Here is a 25,207-nt window from a genome sequence, read left to right on the forward strand (position 1 = left end):
CGTCAATAAGTTGAAATTTATAAGTTTGTTCTAGCTAGAAGATCGTTCGATCTTTCCACCAAATAACAAAATTGTCAAAAAGAGAGAGAGAAACAGAAGGCTAGCTATATTTCTTCTTCGATATCTTTCCTTCTTTCTCTCTAGGACTCACTTTAAAACTAGAGTGGGGGCGAGATTGGTGTTGATCAGGCATGGGCTTAGCTCCGTTTAAGATGAGAGAGTCGGAGTGTAATATTTATCTAGCTACTTAATCTATTTTACATTTATTTTCTTTGTGAAATTTATTATTTAAATTGATTTCTAGCCGTTCTTAGTTTATTTAATTTGCAAAGAGAATGCATGGCACTAAATTTCCTCGATATGTAAATGCTAATTTCAATCGACTAGTAAATTAAAATAGCAAATAAAAATGACCTTTATCCTCCACTATTGGTGTTCTCTCAACTTCTAATTTCCAACCAAAGTAATTAAGAATAGTTTTCCCTATCTTAGATGACCTCATTTAATCCTTAATAATTTTTATTATACCAAAAAAGGTATTGTGTCACTCGTAATCCTATTATCACATAATATGATTTGAATGGCTAGTGATGAACCTAGATTTGAGTAGAGAGGAAGAAATTAGAATTTGTTTCCCAAATTAAAGATGTGATTGATTTCTAATAAAAAAATTTAATTAGGGTAACAAGAATTTGAGGGAGGATATGATCTAGGACTCCCTTGTAAATAGCTAGCTATGCGAGAGAAAAACACTTACAAGAAATGTATTTATTTATATAATTGCATAATTTATGTATCGAGTAGTGTTGTTAGTAAAAATTACGTATATACAACTTCTTGTTTCTTGAGAGAAATACATTACATATTGACATATATACGATACGTAAATCTATAGTTGAGCCTTAATGTAGTTCAATATTGATCAACTCGATGAACTGAGTTAGGTCGCGAGCGATGGCTAGGTTCAACTTAATGTCATCGTCCTCAGCCATAGTCATAACCACTTCCTTTGGCACCACGCACCGGCCTTCCGCGGCCAACATTTCTTGCATTTGTGTCGATGACATGAGGACTCGAGTCCTCCTCTCGATCTCTAACGGAGCAATCCAATCCTACAATGTAATAAGAAAATCAAATGAGTTTATCATTTTTTAAATAATTACTATTTTTTATTTAAAAATTTTGTTAATTAATTGGACCTTAATTGGGCCGCCGAAGAGCCCAAGAAGCGCAACTTGGGCCTGCATGAACTTGACGTAGCCAGTGGCAGCCTGCAGCATCTCCGCCGTCGTCATCCTGTTCCCGCCGGGAATCAGCCGCCCCAGCTCCTGCATCTTCTCAGCAATCCTCTTCCTCCTCGCCCGAGCCGCCGTGCTCTGCGCCGACAATTCCACCCGCCTCTCCGGCGCTGGCATCTGGCGGTGACCGTACAGGTCGCCGCAACTCTGGTGGCGCTTCGGCCAATGCCGGAACAGCCCCCCGCCGCTGGACTCCTGAACCGTCGGCTGAGCGAAGAGGGAGGAAGGGGCAGAGAAGGACGGGTGGATGCTGCCACACCCGGAGGCGTTGGCAGAGGGATGGATTTGGAAGGAGGTGGAGGAGGAGGAGGCCTCGACGGCGGAGTGGGGTAGCGGAGGGTGGAGGAGGAGAAGGTCATCGAGGAGGAAGCGGGAGGCGTCGGAGGGGTCGGAGAGGAAGCCAGAGAGAGCATCGGCGACCTCAGAGTGAGCGTCGAAGGCGTCCGCGGCCATCACCGCCGCCGCCGCTTCCATCGCTCGCTCTGTTTCCTTACGTAGTAGAAGACCACGCGGTGAGTGGGTGGCTCTTCTGCCGCATTAGTCAATCTCTGCGCACGTTCCTATAATTTCGGCACGTCTATCTCTCACCGCCTGTCGATGATAACCGAACTCGACGGGGAGTGCAAGTTGTAACCACATAGATCTGACGGCTGAAAATTAAGATCGATTTCAAAGCAAAATCACACATTACTGCAATACAAAGGGAGCATTAATATTAAACATTGATCAATTACTGACAAATTAGTTCTAACTTACAAAGATGACAGAAACTATATTAACAAAGACATCAGGCAAAATTTTACTGAGATAACTGACTGGTAAACTTATCATGCATACTACACTCGGAGACGATATAAACGCAACATGAACCGATAAACTTACAACATACCGAGAACGATAGATTATCGAAAATCGGTTCTTCCAATGGAAGGAGCACCCCTTATTGATCAACTCAGAAAGAATGCAAACAGAAGCAGTGTAACTTAATTCATACAAAGGATCGATACACAATGTTAAAAAGGAGCAGCTTTCGACTTACCAAGAAAAATTGTCCATCTGAAGTAGATTCTGGCGAGAGGTGGAGGGTGCAATCTGTATTAATCTATCTCCAAAGCATTCCATTTACATTGATATTAGTAAGGTCGTTTCGTGTCAGTATCTCCGATGTAGATAACGGTAGAATCGAAATAGAGTAATGGAAGTCAACTATCTTGATTAGGAACATCAGTAAATAAGTTACATAACAACCTAACTAGAAACTACTTTCTAACATTGTAACGTACAACCAGTAAGAACACTTCGTAGTAGAGTCCTTTTTCCAGCTTTGTGAGTGTTAGGACCAACCTGATGAAACCAAAAAGTGTCTGCACGATGAGAAGCAATTACACATCAGTTATCAACTGATGTAAAAAACAACCAAATACAGCATCATGGTTGTCTACCAGACCATCGATAAGAATTGTACAAAAATAAAACTAATAATGATTATCAAAGAGTGAGAGATGCACCACTTCGGTGGTGGTCGTATAATTATAATGTGCATCAATGACAAATCAAGAAGAACTCATTCAACTTTAGTAGAAAGTAAACAATACATAAAGCAGCAGCAGAAGTTCTCTATAAACTAGACGTTCAGCTAAGCTAAAGTTGGAAGCAGACATTTTACATTATTGAATACATAGAGAGCGGTTTCAATCTTAAATAAAAATCAACACGTGAAGGACGATGAATATGCATGATAAATCATGAAGAACACATTCATCTTTTAGCAGAGAGTGATGATAAATAAAGCAGCAGAAGATGTTCGATGCATAAAACATATATTTCCGGGTTAGGAAAGCAACATAAAGTAACTTAAAATTGTACATAAACCAGCAGTCCAGCAAAGCTACAATTAGAAACAAAAAATTTATATTATAGAATACAGAGAGAAAGACCTCAAGCTCAAATAAAGAGAAATATGGAGGGTGATATAAAAGATAAAATCTTCAAAAGGAATAGGGAGTCTTGCGGCACTAATGGGGCATTCTGCATGAGCAGCATTAGGATAGCTTTGATGACGTACAAGGGTCAAAAAATTGGATCATGAATTCAAGATAATAATCCATCCTTGTGCATCAAGAAGACAGACATGTGGATGACCTCTCGAGGAGAGGAAGGAGAAAAATATACCGCATGTAACATGCGGTGCAAATGCTGTATGCACTCATCTCTAACAGTACTTTGAGCAGGAGAGAATAAAAGGTAAATTGGTTATATAACTTAACCATCTACGCCGTCAATTCAACTCCAGTGCTATCACTAAATCTATAGTACAAAAATCAATGTGATAGTGGCATTTTCAAGATTTTGATTTTTTTTTAATTGACTTGAATTTTGTTGCATTTTATTTAACATGATAGGGTGTGTAGCATTTTGTACCAATCTTACCCATGAAAGCCTTGCATCGATATTTATCTATATTTATGCACAACCTATTTCAAAATTAACAGTTTAAGTACAGAGGAACTAAAACAAGTTAATTTTGAGTGAAAATCACACAGCGGGTGAATTGGCAAATCAACTTGCAAAAATAGGCAAAAGAAAATTGTGAAGGGATTTTTGAAATTGGATGTATACAGGAAGAACAACAATGAGAGATGTGTTATGGTAAAAATAATTAAAAGGGGTATGATATGGTAAATTGACCTATATATGGTACCTATAGAAATGTATACCTCACTTTTTCTAAGCACAGGCATAGCCCTTTCCGCTGAGTGCCTAAACATGATTTCAATTATTTGTATTTGAATTTTGTAACCACATAAAATGATGTATTATGGAAAGCAAATCATAACAAGCTAAGGATTATGTTAAATTCAACTATATGCATATTAAGGAGAGCATGGCATTTTAACTTCTACAAATAACATGAAAACGGGGAAATGGGATTTTAAAAAATATTGCACAGGCACACTAACAGAATGACCATGTTTTTGTGCTTTTGTGATGATAATTTGAATTGCAAAGTCAAAAGATGAAACATGAGAGTGCAACACATGCAAAACAAGAGATTTCAAAAGCATGAGTCTAGAAAATTCTACAAAAAAGACTGCTACAAAATTTTCCTAATTGATAACGGTTACAGTATTCTAGTATAATTCGATAGTAGAAACTAGACATCAACTCATCTCACCATACAGTAAAAAAAAACTTCATCCAAAGTAAACAAGACTAAGTAATTGTCAGAATATCCTCAAATCAACAAAGAGGGGAAATGTATATAGGGACAAACAACAGATTCACAAAAAAAAAAAAAAACAGTGCAAAGAGGAGATGATAAACATAGATCATATAACCAGGTTACCTAATACGATCATGATTTTTTGAGTAAATGGTTCGCCAACATGTCAGTTACACCTGCGACAGTAAGACTCTTACAACCAAACAATTCTTCAAGCTTGGTATCACATGTAATCACCATATTTGTATGATCCTACAAAAGTTAAGCAAATCTGGTTACAAATAATAAATGTTGGCAAACAAGAGATATCCCAAATAGATGCAGCTGATCCTAAATTATAAATGAAGTTGGTAAATTTTTAAAATCTGACACAAACATTATAAGAATCTTTTGGAAAAAAAGAAAACTTAGATTAAATAAGATTATGATCAAATAAACATCACCAAATCTTCATATTTCTTAAATCACTTCTAATTGTGTTAATTATACTCTCTCTCTCTCTCCTGCCCTTCCACCTTCAAATCTAATCTGATCAACTTTCCTAACTGATAGAATTTATTATCGCTGTGAGCACACTCATTCCACCTTAACCTATTTTCTCACAGTATTTTTTTATTTAGTAACATCACACATCCCCACCTAGTGGGATAAGATTTGGTTGTTGTTATTGTTGTTGTAACATCACACATCTATCTTTGCATACTCAGAAAAGAAAAAATAACTATGCAAACAGAAATTATTGGCCTCTGAGCAGAATATATTAGGCATAACAAACTATACATATTTGATGGAAACTGACAATGTCATCTCATGCAAACAGTTTGAACTTACTTCCAGCTGATTGGACTTTATATAGTCCCATACACGGCTCAAAGCATCAGATTGGAGCATCTCTCTATCTTCACATCCAAAAAAATTTGCTAGAGCATCAGAAATAGAAAGCGGATATCCATCAGAACCAGGTTCGGAAACTTCAGGTGTAGTCTCTTCAGCCTTTAGCCTTTTAATCTCAGGAGCAGTCTCTTCTGAGAAAGAAACAAAAAATTCTATTCTTCAGCTTTTCCTGACAAAGATGCACACATGAATATGCAAGATAAACAACATACTTGCACAATCAAGAGGAAGAATATGTTTAGCTAACAGCTTGTTCATTTTGAACATGTCAGTACTGTCAGTCTCAAACACCCGCCGCAGTTCATCATTACATATGATCTTCCTCTTATTATTAGGATCTTGGAGATTGTTTTTTCGGATGTAAGCCCAGAGCTGCTTCACAATCTGCAGTGAGATGTGCAATGAGTATATAGAACAATAGCAATTGTTGGAGCAAGGTTTGGAACAGTGAAGTTGCTGATTGTAAGACGGACCTCAGTTCTTGACATTGCTGCCTCACCAACAATGGGCTGGAGTTCAGGTGAAACGCCACAAACTTTGTTTAGACCACCAGGGCCACCTTTTCTTTTAGCCTTAGGTGGTGCACTGTACAGTACATGAAATAACAGTAACCAATACCAACCACAGAACCCCACAGATCAGAATAATACATAAAGTACCAAATTTAAATTTTTTTTTACATATTCATCCGCAGAATGTATTGATGAACTATAAATAATTTTTTTTACAAAAAAAAAAAAATCTGCCTTGCTATGAACATTAAAAATGCAAAGAAGGTTGGTCCCAGAACACATGAGGCTGCCACAACACTACCAATTCAAGTTCATTAGTAATTGATTACCTCCCCAATAAAATTAGAAAAACAAAGGCCCAGCATACATCCTGCCATGCAATATTCATGAAGTATATCTTTGGTTCTGGTTTCATGTTAATTACACAATATAAAATGGGTTGAAACATAATTGACGTAATGAGACAAGAGAGGGAAGGGTTACTTTTCCTCGACCTCTCCCTATAAAATCATCAAGGAATTGGGAAGGGGTCGGGAAACAAAGGCCATAGTGAAGTGGAACAAGCATATCTTTTTTCCAGAGGATAAGACTAATAGATTAGGTTACTAATGGTGTACCTTTCTATATGGTTTGCCAAAAGACTGACCTCAAATACTTGGTACTAACAGGATTTAATCCTTATAATGACGATGAAAGATTATGACATGAGTAGGTTCACCTACCAATCTATACACAAGAAACAGAACAAATCTTCCCTTGACAAATCTTAAGAATAAGACCAAAATTCTCTGTTACATGCAAATCAAATCTAATTAACAAATAGTACTGTATTAAGGCATAAGCACATTGCATTTTGGGTCCACCTATTCCAAACTGCTGCAAGACTTGTGAATTGGTACAAGCCATGCATGGAGATGGAGTAAAGAGAAGTAGAGAAACCAGGATTTGATTTTTCAAGTCTCTTACATAGGTAAACAGCCAGGATCATGAGGGGCTTGGCAAAAAAAGTCGCAATCAATTAAATGTTTGATGGCACTCTAGTTCACCAACACAAAAACTGCAGTTCTCAAGCATGCACTTGCGACTATGATCTTGCAGTACATTCTTTCTTCGTGTTCTTTTTTTTTTTTTTTGTCTTTTTTGTCTAAGCTTGGATGTTCCAAATCTTAAGATGAACCTACAAAATAACGACAAGACGTGATACATATTTAACACACTCACACGTGTCTAAAGATAAACTAATATGTTGAACAAATTCTCCAACTTCTTATTACGGACGCCCAAACCTTTAATCTCCATTCTCAAATTGGGAAAAAGAATAAAAAATGGAAACAGGATCACACAAAAGGGTGGAGCATCGATAGTTTAAAACTAAGGGATGGCTCGATATAAGCCCCAAAATAACGCGGTTGGTGTGTATAATGTGCTACGAGCAAAAGGTAGTACCTTTCCTTGGGAGCAGACACAGCGACAGCCACAGGTGGGGTGCGGGTGGCAGAAGGGACGCCCTGCGGTGTCTGGTGGAGCTGTTGTTGGAGGTGGTATGCCGCCATGACAGCGGCAGCTGGCAGAGGCGGTGGCGGGGGATACTGGAAGGCGATTCCAGAGTGTTGCTGAGGAGGAAAAGGATTTGGGGACGCGGAGGAAGTTGGCTGGTGAGTGGCGATCTGCTGTTGTAGCTGGAGGTGGGGAAGGAAGAAGTAGGGGTTATGCGGGGAAGAAGTGGGTGGAGGCTGCTGCGGAGCAAGAAGGGCGACCGGAGGTGCGCGGGAGGGGCCGAGAAGGAGCTCGATCTGGTCTCGTATGAAGGCGGACTTGTGCGAGAGGTCGACGCCTAGCTTGGCCTCGACCTGGCGGACGACTCCGGATAGGGTGCCGGCAGGATCTGCGGACTGCCGCAGGACGGACTCGATGCAGCTGGCGATCTCCTGGTCGGACACCATGGCGATGGCCGGCACAGCGCCGTCCGACGGCGGCTCCAGGGAGACGGAACGGCTGCGCAAAACTCAAATCGCCCGCTCTCCGTATCCCTTTCTCTCTCGCTCCCTCTCTCTATCTCTCTAATCCCTCTTTTCCCTTTCTTCTTTTCGCTTTCTCTTTCTCTTTCTCTTTCGTAGGTCTTCGGAATATATTAAAAAAGGTGCGAAATGACCAAAATAGCCTCAGCTAGTAAAAATGGAGAATTTTCAAAAGGATGCGAGATTTGCTGTTTTTTAAAAAATGCCCTCAAATTATAATTCTATTTATATTAAAGATGTGAATAAGAGGCTACGAGTTTGATATTATGCGCGACTCTCTCGTGCGCACCCATGCGCGCCCGTGTGTGACACAGCGATCCACCATCCATCATGCAATTACGTGTAAATCTAGCCGTTCAAATGTGGGAATGCACAACGTTCTGTACCCGACCCTTGTCGCTGCCGTCGCGCCGTCTGACCACCGTTGACCGTCGGCCCAGGCACGATCGACGCGTCGCTCGTCGGCGCGTCAATCGGCATCAGATTTCGATCGAATTGTGGTTGGAATCCGATGCAATTTGGTCGGAAACGCAGTCGGCAATGACGCGCATCAATTTCTGACCAAATTGCGATCGAAAACCGACCGAGGAAGGACCACTGTATCACGCCAATCCTTCCTCGGGCGGTCTCCGATCGTGATTTGGCCTGAATCTGACCACGATTTGGTCAGAAACGGCGCGTGCCATTGTCGGTCGTGTTCCGACCAAATTGCGCCGAATTTCGACCATAATCCGGTCAAAATCTGATGTCGATCAATGCGCCCGCGAGCAGCGCGTCGATCGCGCCCGGGACACCACCCGACGGTAGGCAAATGACACGATGAAGGCGGCGGCAATGGCAATGGATCAGCTGTGTCACGCACAGGATTGCGTAGCGCAAGTCGCGCAAAATATCAAATCTCTAAGAGGTTAATGACATATAGTTCAAAAGATAATTTATAGTCACCTTCTTGGAATATGATACAATTCGCTACTCCAGCAGTTCTACATAGTCGATTCCATAATCATCTATAAAGAGATAAATTAAGATATTATAATTAACCAATACGAGAGAGGGCATTACCTTGATTTCGTCGAGATTCAATTTTTATTCACTTTAGTAAATTTGTCCTATAGTAACCAACTCAATTATGTTTGAAGGGCAACTCTCATAATTTAAGGAGAGTAAATCAAAATCAAAGATAATTTTAATAATAATGAGAAATTGAGGGATAATTTTAAAATAGTGTATTTTTAATTCCTTATAAGAATTTTTGATGTACTTTCGGAAGCAATATAAATAATGGGATTCACTACCTTGTCCTTTAAAAGTTTACATTTATTATTTTTTAATAATTGGTTATAAAAACAAACAAAAAATCAAAAGGACACCCACGTAGAAAACCCTTTTTATAAAAAATATTAAAACAAACGTCTCATTATAATTTTTACCTCAAAAATATTCTTATTTTCAGAGCTATCATAACAACGATGACTACTATTAATAAAAATTATTATATATGAAATATTATTACATTAAATTATTATTTATTAGTTTAATTAAAATTATTTTAATTTATTTAAAATCATTTTAAATTTTATATAGTAAAATATTATAATAATTAATATAACATTGTTAGCTATCTAGATAATAACTACTATAATTGTTGTTACAACTAATATAACATTCTAGTAACTATTTAAGTAGTTGCTATAAAATTTTAAAAATAATTTTAACATTCTAGTAACAATGTAACATTCTAGTAACTATTTAATATAATAATAATTTATGCATAGTAATTTTGATTAGAGAGAAATGATTAATTTTTCATGTCTTAACGGTAATCCAAAAATAAAATTGTGCAAAATTAAATCAAATAACTTAATTTAAAGGTTCATTAGCACTTGATCCTTTGTGAACTAAACAATTTGAAATAAATATTTTATTTTATTTTATGTTAAAAAGCAAATTTATTTTCTGAAAACAAATATAAAAATCATGAGCTAAACTGGTTGAGAAAAAAAAATGGACATTAATTAAATTAGTTGAGAAAATCGTTCGATTTCTTGATCGGACATCGACATGTCCCCGATTAAAAGTCAAAGTAGTTGGTGGGGACGTAAAGTCAGAGATTTGCATTTAAAGTGATTCTTTTAAATATTTTTTATTTTTTTACAGTTCTAATATTTGTATTATATATATAAGTAAGAAAACCTAATTATAATAATTGCTAAAAAAAATAACCCTTAAAAATAAAAGCTACAAAGAACCCTATTATATTTTTCACATAGAAAATATTTATTCTAATATTATTGTTATGATGTGTAGTGGGCGTCAAAAATGAATTTAATTTATCAATCCGACTCAAAAATTATCGAATTAGGTAATCAGACAAATATTGCGAATATTCAACCTACATCTTATGAGTAGTCCATTGACAACTATTACGAACATTTTCAAATGCAGCACCCCGAGTGGATAAGAGAGAGACTTGATCTCCTAGATGTTCTTGTATCTGATTTCTCATTATTACTTATATTGAGATACTCTTTTTTATAAACACATAAACTATAGAAAAAAAAAACTCATGTGAAGAGGTATGTGTAATAATACATTCATCTAAGATCTCCTTTGTTCCGGGAGTAATCCGAGGGGCTTACGATCAGACTCGAGTCCCAGTCTGGTCTCACCACACAGGTCCAACCCCATGTATTCACTAACTTGATGGGCCAAATCACCCACCACTGAAGCACACCCATTCGGCCCTATCCGCAAGCCGCAAGCCGAATCCCTCCATTCGGCCGTCCACGCGCCGAATCCCTCCGCTCGGCCATCCACTCGCCGAATCCCCTCATGCGGTTATATGTTAGCCGAATCCTCCATTCGGCAGTCACTTAGCCGAATCCTCCCTTCGGTAATGAGCCTTGCCGAATCCTCCATTCGGTAATGAGCCTTGCCGAATCCTCCATTCGGCAATGAGCCTTGCCGAATCCTCCATTCGGTAATGAGCCTTGCTGAATCCTTCCATTCAGTCATTCACGCGCCGAATCCTTCCATTCGGCCCTCCACTCACCGAATCGTCCATTCGGTAATAGCCTGGCCGCCTCCTCCATTCTACAACAGTCTCGCCGAACCACTCATCTGACAATGGCATAATCAAGTCCCTCCCCGTGCATCTGATAACACACCACACTTACCAGATACCCTACAGTGCCCTGGTACACCTCATCATGATCCCTAACAAGCCCACGCCCCATTAATTAATGTTATCTCTCTGCGGTCTGCTCGTTGTATGCTCGGATGGTGACAAGAGAAGGTTTTACCGGCGATGGGACAAGGAACTCGAGTATTTCTGTCACCTCATTGATCATGATGGGATGTTCCTTAAATGATGACGTGACAGGTGCACACACTCATCTTCTCTTTAAAATGACCACTCCGTGTAACAGGTAGCTCTCTCTCTCTCTCTCTCACTCTCTCAACCCTTACTCTCTTTTACGCTCAAGCTCTCCTGCTACTCTTCATCTTCTTCCTCTTGCTGTCCTGACTTGAGCGTCGGAATGGTCGCGCTAGGACACCCTCTGGCCTTCCCACTGACGTTCCTTGTGTTCGCAGACTATTCCTGGAGTTGCTGTTGGTCTTCATCGTCTCCGGCGAAGTCACCAGTGACCCTGAGGCCACCATCATCCGCAGCCCTGTCCACGGTTCAACACCCACGGCGAAGAGGCCCGGTGACGTGTCCAAAGACAATTTTGAACCGGAACACCCTTCATTCCATAATTCTACTTCAATCTTCTTTCAACTTATATGTTAACATCAATATTGAAGTGGTCACGCCGAATAGCTTCGACACTCATTCCAACATCTACTTAAGTGTTGTAGATATTCTAGTATCTTATTCACCCTTAACACGTCGTCTTCTTCAACATCCAAGTACACTATTTTATCTACTCAACAATCACCCTCTACTAATTCACTAGACCGTAATCTCATACAGGAATATATACTATTCAATTAGATTCAATTCGTTTGCATCCCTAACCCCAACCCAATCCAAAATACCGGTGCACTTATGCTAGAGTTTTTTTTACCGATAAATATAATTTTTATTTAAAAAAAAATTGTACATCAAAATATCAACATTTACTGACAACGTAAATAAATTATGCATGTATCTCAGCTCTCAAATTTCCTCTAATGACTCCAAATCAATTTCATAGTCAATTGCTCATATTGTTTTGGTACAAAAAACTCATAGGCTTGAGCTACATTCATCCGATTCTCCTCGCTCTAACTTGCGATGTTATTGAATTGTTCAAAGAACGGTGAATCCTCTTTTTTTGTCGTCATTCCTTGACCAAGTTAGAGTTAAGTCGGGCATATATGAATCTAGTTTGGGCTATGCACCCCTTGCCAACTTTACAAATCATGCCCAAATCCTATCGTGCCTAGTTCGTCATGCGGCAAGTGCACGAAGGGTTCATCGTGGGATGGACAAAATTGAGATTTCGCTGGAGTTGAAAAATAAAAAGGACTTTTCATTTAATTTTGGATGCATTAAAAATTTGCAAACTATTTTCTCCCATCGATTTTCAGTAATGCAAAACTATTGTAATAAAAAAAATCAGAATAATGCTTAATTATCTTCAAATTTATTTCTATTGTATAAAAAAGCTTATTCCCTTTATTTATTTTAAATATTTTATTTCCTTTTTGTAATAATACAAAGACAAACGATAACAGCTATTCTCGTATTCAATGCCTGGGTCCATCTGCTGGCCAATACTAAAGCGGTATGTATTCCGGGTACCGTATAAACAGTTAACGTTTACGTGACATAAATACCTCCACAGAAGCGAGAACTAGCCGTTGCGCTCGTCCCAACCGAACGGCTACCACTCCTTCTTCTTCTTCGCCCCTCAATTGAACCTTTGTTCTTCTTCTTCTCCTCCAAATCTTGCGTGGAGAGAGGAGAGATCTGGATCCAATTCGAGGACGATCATGGATTCCGATCTCCATTCTTCGCTCGTTCCTCTTCCCGGATCAGAATCGGAGGCGAATCGCCATGGTCTCCCCCTTCCGCCGCCGCCGCAGCCTCCGACCGGGGATAAGCGGCAGCGCCGCCCCCGCGCGAGGCAGGTGAGCTCTCGCTACCTCTCACCCTTCCCCTCCCCTTCCTCCTACTCTTCTCACGAAACCCTAAACGTCGCTGCCTCCCCGAGAAACTCGTCGCCTAAGATCCATCCGATCCAGAAGTCTCACCCATCTCGGTTCAGCCCCTTCCACGTACCTTCAGAAGAGGTTGACGAGAACCAACCATTTACTGGTGCCGTCAGGCGCAGCTCCGAGACTCCCCTCCCCGGCACCTCCTTCCATGCTAAGCCCCCCGGAACCCTCAAGAAGAAGGCTGTAGTTCGACTTTTCGCTGACAACAACCACCACGAGGCGGCGGACCAACCCCCGCTAGCCAGGCCAGTCGATACGAAGCGGCGGCAGAGGCCTGGAACCCCGATTGCACATCCTGCTTTTCATCCCGCTACTGCCATCCCTAGAGCGAAAAACCGACCCCCTACGCCAGCGCAAGTTAGCCTCTTTCCTTATGAAGGCAGCGTTCGCGAAGGAGAAAAGAGACGATCGGAGGATACCTCGTCGGAGAATTCGTTCTCAGATGCGGAGATATGCAGCGTCAGTAGTCAAGGAGAAATCTGCGATAGCCCGCCCCTCATCCCCCTAGCGTCATCCAGGTTGAGGGCGACCGACGATGTCCGATCCTCCATGCCAGAGGTTGACCTCTTGCCGACCATGTCCGCCAAAAGGCAAGATGCGGGTGAGGATGCTTCATGTAGAGCGTCGACCAACTCCATCAGCCTCCGCTCCTTGGGCTCGGCGTTGCCCAGCCGACAACAGCAGCACCCTCTCAATCTGAGCAAATCTGTCAGTAGGCCGCTCTTTTCGTTGAAGCCACCGCAACCGCAACCGCCGTGCGCTAAACCCGTTACAGGGTCAAAAAAGGTCCCCAAATCATCTGCTCGGCAGGAGGATATCCACATGCTTAGGCTACTTGATAATAGTTACATGCAGTGGAGATTTATCAATGCAAAAGCTCGGGCCACAGAGGAAGCCAAGCGAGTTATTGCCCAGGTTAGAGCCATAGCAATTGAAAACGCTTCCTTGTTGATTCCGTCAAACAAATACTGATATTTTTTGGATGGTTTCCAGAGATCACTATATGGAACATCTACTAGGATTTCTGAGCTTCAAAACTCTGTTAAGGAGAAAAAAGTCCAGCTCGAAGAGCTGAAAAGAAGAAAGAACTTACTATCCATCATCACTCATCAAGTAAGAGTGGTTCTTCTGATATTGGTCTAAATCCATCACTTGTATCATTCTATTACTATCATGTCTAGAGAATTAGATACAAATAAGTGGATTATTGCATGATTGTGTGCTGTCACTTGTTTGGAATAATTCGTATTTTTAAACTTGTCCTGATATTTTGAATTTTAGATTGCACATTTGGGTGAGTGGAATAGTGTTGAAGAAGAGTATTCATGTTCTCTTTCGGGGATAACTAAAGCTCTGCAGGATGCATCACTTCGACTCCCAGTTGCTGAAGATGTTAAGGTATGGTAGTTCCTCTGGGTTGATTTTTCTATCTCACAAGTTCTTTTTTCTTGGGATTAAAGATTATTAGTTTATTGATTTTGTAGGTTGATATCAGAGAACTTGAAGTAGTTCTGAACTCATCATTGCTTATAGTGGAATCTTTGTCGTCGTGCATGGAACAATTTCAACCAAAGGTGAGATTTAGAAAAGAATCATGAATTTACTATAGCTCATTCTGTGTAGTGGTAAGTTAGATTTTTATCATTAATGCAGTACCCTCTAACATATACATGAACATATCACGACTTGTTCTATCCTCATTCTATTGATCCACATTATTATTATCGAGTGCCTATGCACTATGTGATTGAACTAAAATTGCTGGTTAGATGATTTCACTTGCTTGCAATAGATGTTTTTGTTGATTTCCCATGGTTTGACAAAAGTGAGTCTAAGTTGTTATGATTTGAGATTAGATGACCATGAGTTCCCGACTCGATATGGAATTTGAAAGGAAAAATTTCTTTTTGTGTGTGTTTGTATGAACCATTAGAGATTCTTCTTTAAAGATGTAAACTCTAATGGGGACGGAACAAAGTTCTTTCCTTGTGGTGCTCTGATGTGTCTTTGTTGTTGTTTCCATAGCCGACTAGTAGTGTGTTATGTAAGTGGAATGCTCTTGTCACAGGCTGAAGATATCGACATTGGAGCTTCAGATCTAGCAAGTTGCATCGGTAACGAGAGAATTCTGATTGAGGAATGTGGAAATCTATTATCACAAACACACGAGATGCAAGTAAGCTTACATCTTCTTACATCTTATTTACTGACTAGGAATCAAGAACAAAAGTTTGATTGGTTATCCTTACAGGTCAAGGAATGCAGTTTGCGAGCACAACTTATTCAAGCCAAGCGAAGTTGTCAATAGATAGATCGATCACGGATCGATCCTCCAGTTTGAGAGCTCAATTCTTTCTTTCTCAAGAATGGGCGACAAGCAACAGAGAAACCTATAGTTTGGTGAAGGCTCGTCTTAGAACCCTAGTTCGTCACACTATTCTTTTTGTTTGACCATTCGGTTAATAACAACACGTAAAAACATCCATCTTTATGTTGTGTGATTTGTTTGACCATTGTCATAGTCACGCGACATCGAATAGATTTTGACTTTTCTTAATTTGTGCATTTATTGGTCATAGTTATAGTCCATAAACCCTAGAGATAAAAGGGTTGTGTTTGAGTCGATCATCTAGCAGTCACATTGAATGCCATTGGTAACGAGTAGTTATTCTTGTTGGCTAAATTAGGTTTGGTGTCTTAGAAGATGAAATTCGAGTCCATTAAGAAAACCCTTGTATTTTTCGATGTATATGACGGTTGAAGAATTAGGGTTAAGATGTTCAATAACACAAATTTCTTCGACTAGGAGATGAACTTAAGGATTAATAGGATGTATCTTATGTTACGATACATGTCTAATTGTCGTGCATTGATTCATCATTAATTCAACATGATGGATGTTAGTGATGGTATCAATTAAATTGTAAAAAAAAAATACTATAAACTTATGCAATAAAGTAAAATATGTCATCCTAACGGTCTCATACGATCAATCCTACGATCATATGTGAGAAGGTAAATTGAGAAATTGTAGTTGATCACGATGTAGGAGAATATTATCTTAGTTTCGTCGAGATTCAAACCCTATAATCATCTGCTTCTGGAAGAAATCGAAGAATTTCTTAGGAATCCTACAAGATCAATTCGTTCTTTTTTCTTTGACAGATGGTCAGAACTTCATATGCGTTCGAATCATATTGAGAGGTCCACTAGAGATCAGAAATATTTAAAGAAAAAATAAGATGTTGGGGAGCGAAAAATAAAGAAATGATGGATATATTCAAGATAATTACTTATTTATAAAATACAATCTCAATTCATCTTATTTTATTTTTGAACAAAAATCTATTTTTTAATTTATTTCATCTATTTCATTATCAGAACAAAAGGAGATACACATTATACCACAATTTTAAATCAGGAAAGAGATTCAAAAAATTATAGATCTATTCCACTTATGCAATTCTGCTTCGTCATCATTATAAAAATTATATAAAAAAAATGATAAATCCCAATCAGTCTCATGGACTCAATCCCTGAGGGTGGTCGGCCCGGTTCCACGGAAGTTTCCCACCGACCACCAGAGTAAATTGGGAAGTGCATACGACGGCCAATCCAGATGCCCAACATCCTTTGATTGCGTTCCCCGGGGCAATGGTGCAACGGTAGGACATCCGGATTGTGACCCAGGGACCCGCGGTTCGATCCCCAGCTACGACGTATTTGCAAGAATTTTCTTCCAAATGGGGAACGCAATTAAAGGATGCTGGGCATCTGAATTGGCCGCCGTATGCGCTTCCCGATTTACCCTTCCCGATTTACTCTAGTGGTCGGTGGGAAACTTCCGTGGGACCGGACCGGGCACCCCCAGGGATTGAGTCCATGAGACTGACTGGAATTTATCATTTTGTCCCCGGGGCAATGGTGCAACGGTAGGACATTCGGATTGTGACCTAGGGACCCGCGGTTCGATTCCCAGCTACGACGTATTTAAGAATTTTCTTCCAAATGAGGAACACAATCAAAGGATGCTGGACATCTGGATTGGCCGCCGTATGCACTTCCCGATTTACTCCGGTGGTCGGTGGGAAATTTCCATGTGACCGGGCCGGCCACCCTAAAGATTGAGTCCATCAGACTGACTGGGATTTATCATTATAAAAACTATAAACACTCTATGGAAAATGGGCATAGTGTGTGATACTTCATTATTTTTCCATAATCGTAATCGTATACGTATTTCTATACGGTCAGTCCATCGAGTTGCATGCACGCGGACGAGGAGAACACTTCTATGCGACCTCTTCTTCGTTTTTTTCCCTTCCCTCCCTTTTCTTTTTTTTCTCTTCTTCCTCCGTTCAAACCCTAGAAATCCAATCCCAGCAGCCTCCATCACTCGCCCGCGTATCCCTCGCTTCCAGATTATCAGAATCGAACCTCCGCCGCCTTCTCCCTTCGCTCCCTCGCTCGCTCGCTCGGTTGCAGCCTCTTCCACGATCCCGTGCCCTAACTGTCCCCGTCCCTGGACGAGCTCCGGCTCCCGAGCTCACTTCAAATTGTCACAGGGACGCCTATTGCCGCCCCCTGCAGGCGTTCCTTGGGCGCGAGGACCGAACTCTCGTTGAGAAAACCCGGCGCTTTGGTGGTCTTCCTCATTGGTTCGAATTTAGGGCATTGGCGTATTTGAGAAAAATCGCATTTTTGGTTGCGCACACGTGGTTTTGGATGGGCTCTAAGTTTAGGGACATTGGGAATCTATGGTTTGATTTGGTTTGAGCTTGTTGTGGGTTTGGGGCAGTTGAATTCTGCTTTGTCGAAACCTTGTCATAATTGGGGAGTCCTAGTAGCCTCGGAGGTATTACTTAGTTTCTGAAGTGTTGGAAGTGGCTTTTTGAGTTGTTTTTGATTGGGGTCACTGAGTCATTGGCGTTCGTGTTACTCCGATGAGCAGAGCAGTGTAGTGAGCTCCGAGCAGAGGAATCAGGTTAGTACTGGTACAGGGATGAAGTTTTGATATGAGTAGACTGTCATTTAGGCCTCGTCCTCTTGACATTCATAAGAAGCTCCCGATTGTAAAATCTGTGAAAGAGTTTGAGGATGATGATGCTCCCAGTGCCACCACTTCAACTCGAAATTCTCTGCTGCAACGAATTGTAACAACTTATGACAGTGAGGTAATCCAGATTCGGACAATGCTATATTTTCAACTAATCATCGCATGTTAGTAACTGACGCTGCCTTAGTTTTTATTGAACACCTTATGGTTCTTGTTGCACTTAACATGGTTAGTACTATTCAAATAAACATATAATATGCACACTCCATCTGAAGCATCTATTCTCTCAGTTAATTTTTACACTACTGCTGAACCATATTTCTCAAAGCCTTAGAGGTGCTCTAACTGGCACTAAGTGGAATTTTACCGAGGGAAAAAAAATCTGTTAATCTGCAGATAGTTTTTTCTTTTGAAAGTTTCATAGTTTTTTTTATAAATTTTATTTTTTTGGAGTATGCTTCTTAATAATCTGAAGTTCTAGATGTTAATAGCCCTCGACGGATTGTAGTATTATCTTCCAGTTGCATGCTTACAGATTTAATTAGTATGTCCTTTTAATCCTCATTTGGGGTTCATTCCTCTTTCAAGTCTAATATAACAAATTTTCTTACATTTGATTATGATTCAGTTACATTTTTGCACGTGCAAACTCATGTATTTCCTTGAAGAAATGAACTGGGGTAACTTTACACTGAAAAATGCTTCCATTTGGCTTATTCAAAATTTAGTGTGCATGTGTTTCCTAGTTTCATTCATTCTGTCTATTAGATACATAGGCTGATGTGACTAATGTTTACCATTTATAGAAACATCAAAATGTTGGAAAGAGAACTTCACAAGAAATTCCTACTCCCCAATTCAGCACTGTGGAAACGTATGAAAGAGATTATTCTCGCACCTTTGCTCAAACAACTTGTTACATACGTGGAAGAGGAGGTAAACCGCCTCTTTCTGATAGTAATAACTTAAAACAGGGCATTACAAATTTGCTTCACATTGTTACTACACATTAAGTGTGTATTACTCTTTACAGCCAGGGCTGAGATTGGCGAATTTGTCGAGTATGATTTGGATGATGACGACGAGGATTGGCTTGAAGAGTTTGACAATGAGAGAAAAATCCTACCACCAGAAAAGTAATGAAATAATCCTAGTATTTCCTTTATATGTTTAGTTTTTTATTATGCTTAATTTAGTAATATGATGTCTGCCTTTTTAGCCGAGAATATTAGTTCCAGTAAGTTCAATCACTTTCATTAATTCTATTACTAGAAAAGTAATGATATCAAATTTCCGTATATGTTTACTGACCACGTTATTATACTTAATTTGGAAATATGTCGTCGGGTTTCTAATTGAGAATCTTAGTTTGAGTAAAAAAAATCCAATTATAACATGCAAGATATACTTTTTTTTATTATTATTTAGAGCAACACTATTCTCCATTCAGTATGGGAAAATAATTCCTTTTTCTAGAATTCTGATTTTCTAGACGGAGTCCAGTCCATGCATTGAGTGTCTGAAATCTGATTTTCATTTATGATTTGCATCAAAAAGTCCCTTAATCTTTTAATAAGTAGCAAATTCATTAAACAACGGATATGCATGCTCACTCTCTCGATCAATTGCATATTTGAGATTACATTCTCCCCTCCCTTTACATTCTAAACAAAGATATCTTCTTTTACAAAACGCAAAGGTTTTTCCAATCCTCTAAAGAGGCTTATTTTTGTTGTTTTTTCCCTTTCTGTTGTTATTTTTCACGTGTTATCTGCTTCATTCCAGGTTTGAGTCCCTGCTGTTCAAGTTAGAGATTTTGGATCACAAAGCTCGAGAAAGAGCAGGAGTCCTAACATCCACATTTGGAGCTCCTATTCCTGTTCTTTTGCAGCTTGATTCTGCAGCAGAGGTTAATCAGTGAAAACAATATTAGGGAATCTTATTTGGCAGCCATAAGGATTTTTTTTTGTTCTTTTGTTCACAAGCTTGTTCTATGATTATCCATCTCTCCATCAGCCAAAGAATATGTTGTTTAGTACATTCCTTTATGCTGATGTAGTTTTTTTTCCTTAACGAATGTACTTACTGCAAGTACCAAAAAAATTCTAATGTTCCTTGCTTATGATTGTTTGTTGATAGTTGGTTTGGAAACTAATTTTAGTGTGGATAGGATTATGTTTAGTTGGCTTGCATATGGTACTTTGACAGCATCTATTCTTGGACCAATCAAGTCTAAGTTGGACAGAACCTTAACTCTTGAGTTATTCACATCTTCATAAGTTGGGGATGGGTTATGGAAGAATGTGCTCAGAGGGTGGTGGAAGAGAAGAAACATTAGCGAATTTGTCAAAGAAGGGGTACCATTTGGTGTGGATTCTGATATTGAAATAGATGATAATATGGTGGCACAGGTGGAAGGAGTGAGTTGTTTTGCAGTTACTTGGTTTACCGCACACATGATTATAAAAAAGAGTGAAAAAAAGATCCCAATGGTGATGTCAGTATTTTGTAAAATTTTCCTGTTTACTTGCGACATTTTTAAGCTAACATTTCAAAGTAAGCCGACTTTGAAAAAATATGTGATTTTTTGTGCATATATTCAAAATCTGAAATGTGAGTTTATGCGTAGTTTCTAAGAAAGAATTTCAAGAGCCAGGCTTGCTAAAGTTTGCACATTTGCAGGCAATCACTTACGCAATCACTTTCAATATACGTTCCAGATATTTTACATTTTTTTGCAGTCGTTGTAGATAAAAACATTATTTATATAATTACTGGAAATCGAAGGTATCATTCAATATGCACAATCTTTTTCAGAATGCTATTAACTATTAAGTGATGATATTTTACATTTTTGTCAGATCGATATGTGTTGTAGATAAAAACATTATTTATAATCTTGTTCACTAACATTCCTTCTCTGTATTGCAAAAATGTGAATGACTGGAATTTGCAGATTTTGCTATTGCTTATATTCATCCTTATTTTTATTCATAAATCTTTTCTTGCAGCGGGAACAATGGCAAAAACCTATTTTGCGTCACTTGCAGGTTAGCTCTATGACTAAGTAGCGATCTGTATGGATTTGAACTGATAGTTTCTTTCTCACAGTATATGTTTCTATGTTGACTTGACCTGGATAAGACAGATTGCTTTGATCTTCTAACAGTACTGTCAAAAGGTTTAGAAGACAACTTTAGATACAAAAATCTGCATTTGTTATCAAACATAAATTGTGATTATGCTAACCCTCTGACACAATGAGGTTACTCCTTGCAAGAGCAGATACTGACATCTTCCTGAAACTGCAGTCCCTTTGTTGCTCCTAACGCCTTGTGGAACTAGTATTATATGTGATCTTTTAAGAAAGTTCTCTATGAAGAAGTTTAATAATTAGCTTTTTTCTTCCTTGATATAGTGCTTTATGTTGATTATACTGGCTCAACTGTATAAGTGTATTTATATGATTCAATTCTTTGAAAAATAGTCAACCTGAACATAGCTGTTTCTGCTGTTGTGCAGCCGCCTCCCCCAGTTAATGATACCAATCCATATAATGTGTTTAGACCCAGGGAAAAGGCACACCGACTTCATACAAGAAGGGTAAGCCTATCGAACATTATGTCAGAGTTGTTTATCTTCATGCTACTTCTCTTTGGAAGATCAATATTCCAAAAATGTACATTCTTGACATTCATGAAGTTTCTGTTTCTCAGATGCAAAGGAGGGAAAACAATGTTCAGTCATTTGAAAAACTTCGACAGGTAAATTCTTCTTTTTCATTTTCAGTGGAACATTATTTCTTGAAAATAAAGTTATCAGGCATTTATGGGTGAATTCATAATTGACTTCTCACTCGATTTATGCTGACTTAAATGAATCTTGTAATTTTCTTCTTCGGTGGTGTTTGGACTTTGCAAGCTAAAATATATACATGACTATTTCATCAATATCTTCACTATTTTCACTTAAGGTCTTTTTGATGAGACTGATCCTAATTTTTGTGGTTCATCTTAAATTAGTATGAGATTTGAAGATGCTTGATATGAAGGCATCTCTATTTATGTTATTCTATCCCAAATAGATTGTCCAGTGGACTCTTCCATGATCATCATCATCAAGCTGTATTTCCTTTCCTGAAGCAGGGTAAAAGAAAGCCTAAGAGTTCTAGTAAATTTTTATTTATGTTAGACAATATGTGCATCCATCATCCAGTCTATCTTTTCTCAGCACGCGAAAGGTTTTTGTGTTGTTTGACTGTGAAGCATGTTTGCTCTTTAAAAGTTTGCTTGAAAGTAGTTGCTCATTTGAGAATGAAATTGATTATTAATTCTTTGTTTTATTATATAGAAGAATCTTAATTGTTTGCACTCTTAATGTAATTTAAGCACCACTACTTACCAGTGTTTTGTTTGTAATAATCACTTCCCACTAGTTGTCTCTATAAGCAGCTTTGTCATTTCTGGAAGAGGGAAAAAACATACATTTACGATTCAATGCTCAACAACAAAGTGCACATATGCAACTCTTTTTTGTGAGAATCAGAGGACAATTTAGGGTCCAATTATAGTTTGTCATGATGACTCAGTCAGAATCATTTCTTTACTCATTGCAAATGGTAACTTGTATTAGCTAGGAATAAGGAGTTTAATTGAGTTATTGTAGCTTAAAAACTTTCCTAGAATCAAATCACCTATTTCTATCGAGCTCATCACTTTTCTACATATAACACTGTTCTGTCTCCTACACATTAAAGAGCTAAATTTTGTCTAGTGTTGGCAAATGATAATATATTAATGTAATGTCTGATAATAATTTGCCATATGAATGATAATTACGTTCTAGGCCTTTCGGGATGCTGCTGTCTTTGCATTGTGTTCAGTTTGGTTCTAGTCTATATTAACTTTGTTTTAACAATGTTGGTTCTCGAACTTATTATTGTGAATGGAACTATTCGATTTCAGGTCAGGCGTAGCTTGGAGCAGGCAAGGAGAGTGGTGGAAGCTGTAATTAAGGTTTCTAGTCGCACATTCATCTATAGCTGCGAACCTTTTTTCCCCTCTTTTCTGCAATCAATTCGATGAAAAGATATTGATTCATGACTAGCATATATATTCAGAGAGAAGAGAAGAAGCGAGAGTTCGTGGAATGCATGGTCAATCTCCAACGTGCCCGATTGAAGTACAAGGTACATACAAAAGATGAAAAATTCTATGGTCTCCTCCATTGACTAGGCTTTTATTGGCCTACTTTCACAGCATTCTTTTTCATTTTAATCCAATTATTCGTGCCTGGAAAGTTGGAATGTATATTTATGGTTTTCCTCCCCTGGCGATCTGTGGAAGGTACTTTCACATTTTACTGCCCTTGATGACAAGGAATCCCCCTTGGTAAAGTACTGTCTCTGGAAGGAGAATATTTACCCTCCCGAACACTAGGGTAGCAAGGCCTTCCACATCGACTATAACCACTAGCTTTCAACAGCTATATATGTATGCCATTTAATCTATTGCAGATCATTATCTCAGTCATAGTGAGCTTGTAACCTCCTAACAATTTCCTTGACTATCCTCCTCAACCTGCAAATCAGTAGTTAATGTCATTTTGTTATATTGTCTTCTCGATATCATGAAAATACTTGTGCTTCAGCTCCTGTCTTTGATATGAAATAACCTCGAACCTCAACTACCTTTTAACCTTTAAGTTGTTACATCATAATTCATAATTATTTTGGTATTCTATTTGAAAGTGTTGATAATTTTTCCAATGATAAGTTTTTACATAGCATATATATCATTGGTTGCTTGGAAAGGGAATTGGCATTTTTTCTAATGTTACCTAGTTCAACTTTCCGTGAGACTGGCTTGACTCAAACTTGTTTCAGCATGAGGCACAGCTTGTCGACGACGACCGAACAGCACTCTCAGGTTTTCCAGAATCATGCAAGTTTACTTCTAGCGATGATGATGATGATATGGATACTGATTATGCACGAGCTGAGTCCGCCTCTGTTCATCATCCAAACTTTGCAGATTCCAATTTTATGGTCGTCCACAAAGAGCCAATGAGGCGAGAATCGAAACAGCGATATATGTCAGATGGATGGCTACAGAGGATGGTATGCATTCGCTCTTTCAAGAATTGTTTTGTTTTTGATCTGCAGTTTTGTAGAAAGTTTCAATAGCAATTTCTTAATTTGTGTTTGTTATCAATCTTGGACACTTGAAATAGTCGAACATGTTGCTGCAGGATCCCGACGAGCCAATCATGCTTTTTGCAAAACCTCTGGATTCAGATAGGCTTGCTGCCTTTGGCATTGCGCCGCCATCTCGTCCGCCTACTGATGATGGTTCAAGCATATCGACCTTCCGAGGCAGGATCGGTCGCGGAGGACGCATAATCTTTGATCGTCTTGACCCCCATTCCCAAGCTCCGATCGACCAAGAAACCTTTCCTTTCGTGCCCTTTCGGAGGAGGCCTCATCCACCAAATGGCTAACACTATTGCTTCGTGCATTTTTTTTTCTTCCCATCATCTACTCGCAAACATTACTAGGTTTGGAGAAGCATGTATAGTAGGCCTTAAGATTAAGCCTTCCGATATCACTGATTCTATAGAACTAGGGTTGCCGCGATGCAAGCTTCGACACAAGTGACACAGAGGTCGCGTACCGATTTAAGAACACTAAATTGGTATGATTTGTAGCTAGGCATGGTGAGGGTTTTTTGTACTGGCCATGGCGATATCTCTTCTTGCTCTCTCCAACCATTGTACACTTATTTGTCTTAGATCAAAGGCTAAGCATTCATTGTTTCTTCTTGTTCTATGTATGGCTCAAGGTTGAGCTTACTATCAATGTTTGCTATTTTTAGTCAACTTTTTTGTTGCATTTCTATCGTAGATGTTACAATAATATTAAAATAAGAGTATTTTCGGAATATCGCGTGTTTTTTTAATGTTTTTTCTAAAAATCTATCTGTAAACTTTTGATAATGCCCCTA

At 39.0% G+C, this 25,207-nt stretch overlaps 4 protein-coding genes across 4 annotated transcripts; 2 read left to right on the forward strand and 2 right to left on the reverse strand.

Annotated features, from left to right (window-relative positions):
• Positions 1 to 902: 902 nt before the first annotated feature.
• On the reverse strand, positions 903 to 1,772 carry LOC141827061 (uncharacterized). The gene is made up of 2 exons (XM_074714341.1): positions 1,200 to 1,772; positions 903 to 1,112 (listed from the first exon to the last, which is right to left on the reverse strand). The coding sequence occupies exons 1-2, from the start codon at positions 1,770 to 1,772 to the stop codon at positions 903 to 905; spliced, it is 783 nt and encodes a 260-aa protein (XP_074570442.1).
• Positions 1,773 to 2,477: 705 nt separating this feature from the next.
• Positions 2,478 to 7,998, reverse strand: LOC141827853 (uncharacterized). The gene is made up of 6 exons (XM_074715183.1): positions 7,374 to 7,998; positions 5,889 to 6,000; positions 5,628 to 5,799; positions 5,353 to 5,546; positions 4,645 to 4,773; positions 2,478 to 2,662 (listed from the first exon to the last, which is right to left on the reverse strand). The coding sequence occupies exons 1-5, from the start codon at positions 7,868 to 7,870 to the stop codon at positions 4,654 to 4,656; spliced, it is 1,095 nt and encodes a 364-aa protein (XP_074571284.1). The 5' UTR covers positions 7,871 to 7,998; the 3' UTR covers positions 2,478 to 2,662; positions 4,645 to 4,653.
• A 4,927-nt stretch (positions 7,999 to 12,925) lies between these two features.
• LOC141825936 (uncharacterized) lies at positions 12,926 to 15,530 on the forward strand. The gene is made up of 6 exons (XM_074713193.1): positions 12,926 to 14,065; positions 14,144 to 14,263; positions 14,432 to 14,548; positions 14,635 to 14,724; positions 15,219 to 15,326; positions 15,402 to 15,530. The coding sequence occupies exons 1-6, from the start codon at positions 12,926 to 12,928 to the stop codon at positions 15,456 to 15,458; spliced, it is 1,632 nt and encodes a 543-aa protein (XP_074569294.1). The 3' UTR covers positions 15,459 to 15,530.
• A 1,986-nt stretch (positions 15,531 to 17,516) lies between these two features.
• LOC141826838 (enhancer of polycomb-like protein 1) lies at positions 17,517 to 25,032 on the forward strand. The gene is given in 13 exon segments (XM_074714148.1): positions 17,517 to 18,324; positions 19,013 to 19,142; positions 19,240 to 19,342; positions 19,992 to 20,115; positions 20,863 to 20,906; positions 20,969 to 20,993; positions 21,218 to 21,256; positions 21,729 to 21,809; positions 21,923 to 21,970; positions 23,171 to 23,221; positions 23,326 to 23,394; positions 24,091 to 24,324; positions 24,456 to 25,032. Coding segments are annotated over 13 exon segments (1,356 nt in total). The 5' UTR covers positions 17,517 to 18,165; the 3' UTR covers positions 24,705 to 25,032.
• Positions 25,033 to 25,207: the final 175 nt, after the last annotated feature.

The sequence above is a fragment of the Curcuma longa genome, chromosome 4 (assembly GCF_044706935.1).
Source record: "Curcuma longa cultivar G26 ecotype Majalengka, Jawa Barat chromosome 4, ITB_CL_G26_1.1, whole genome shotgun sequence".
NCBI classification, from domain to species: domain Eukaryota; kingdom Viridiplantae; phylum Streptophyta; class Magnoliopsida; order Zingiberales; family Zingiberaceae; genus Curcuma; species Curcuma longa.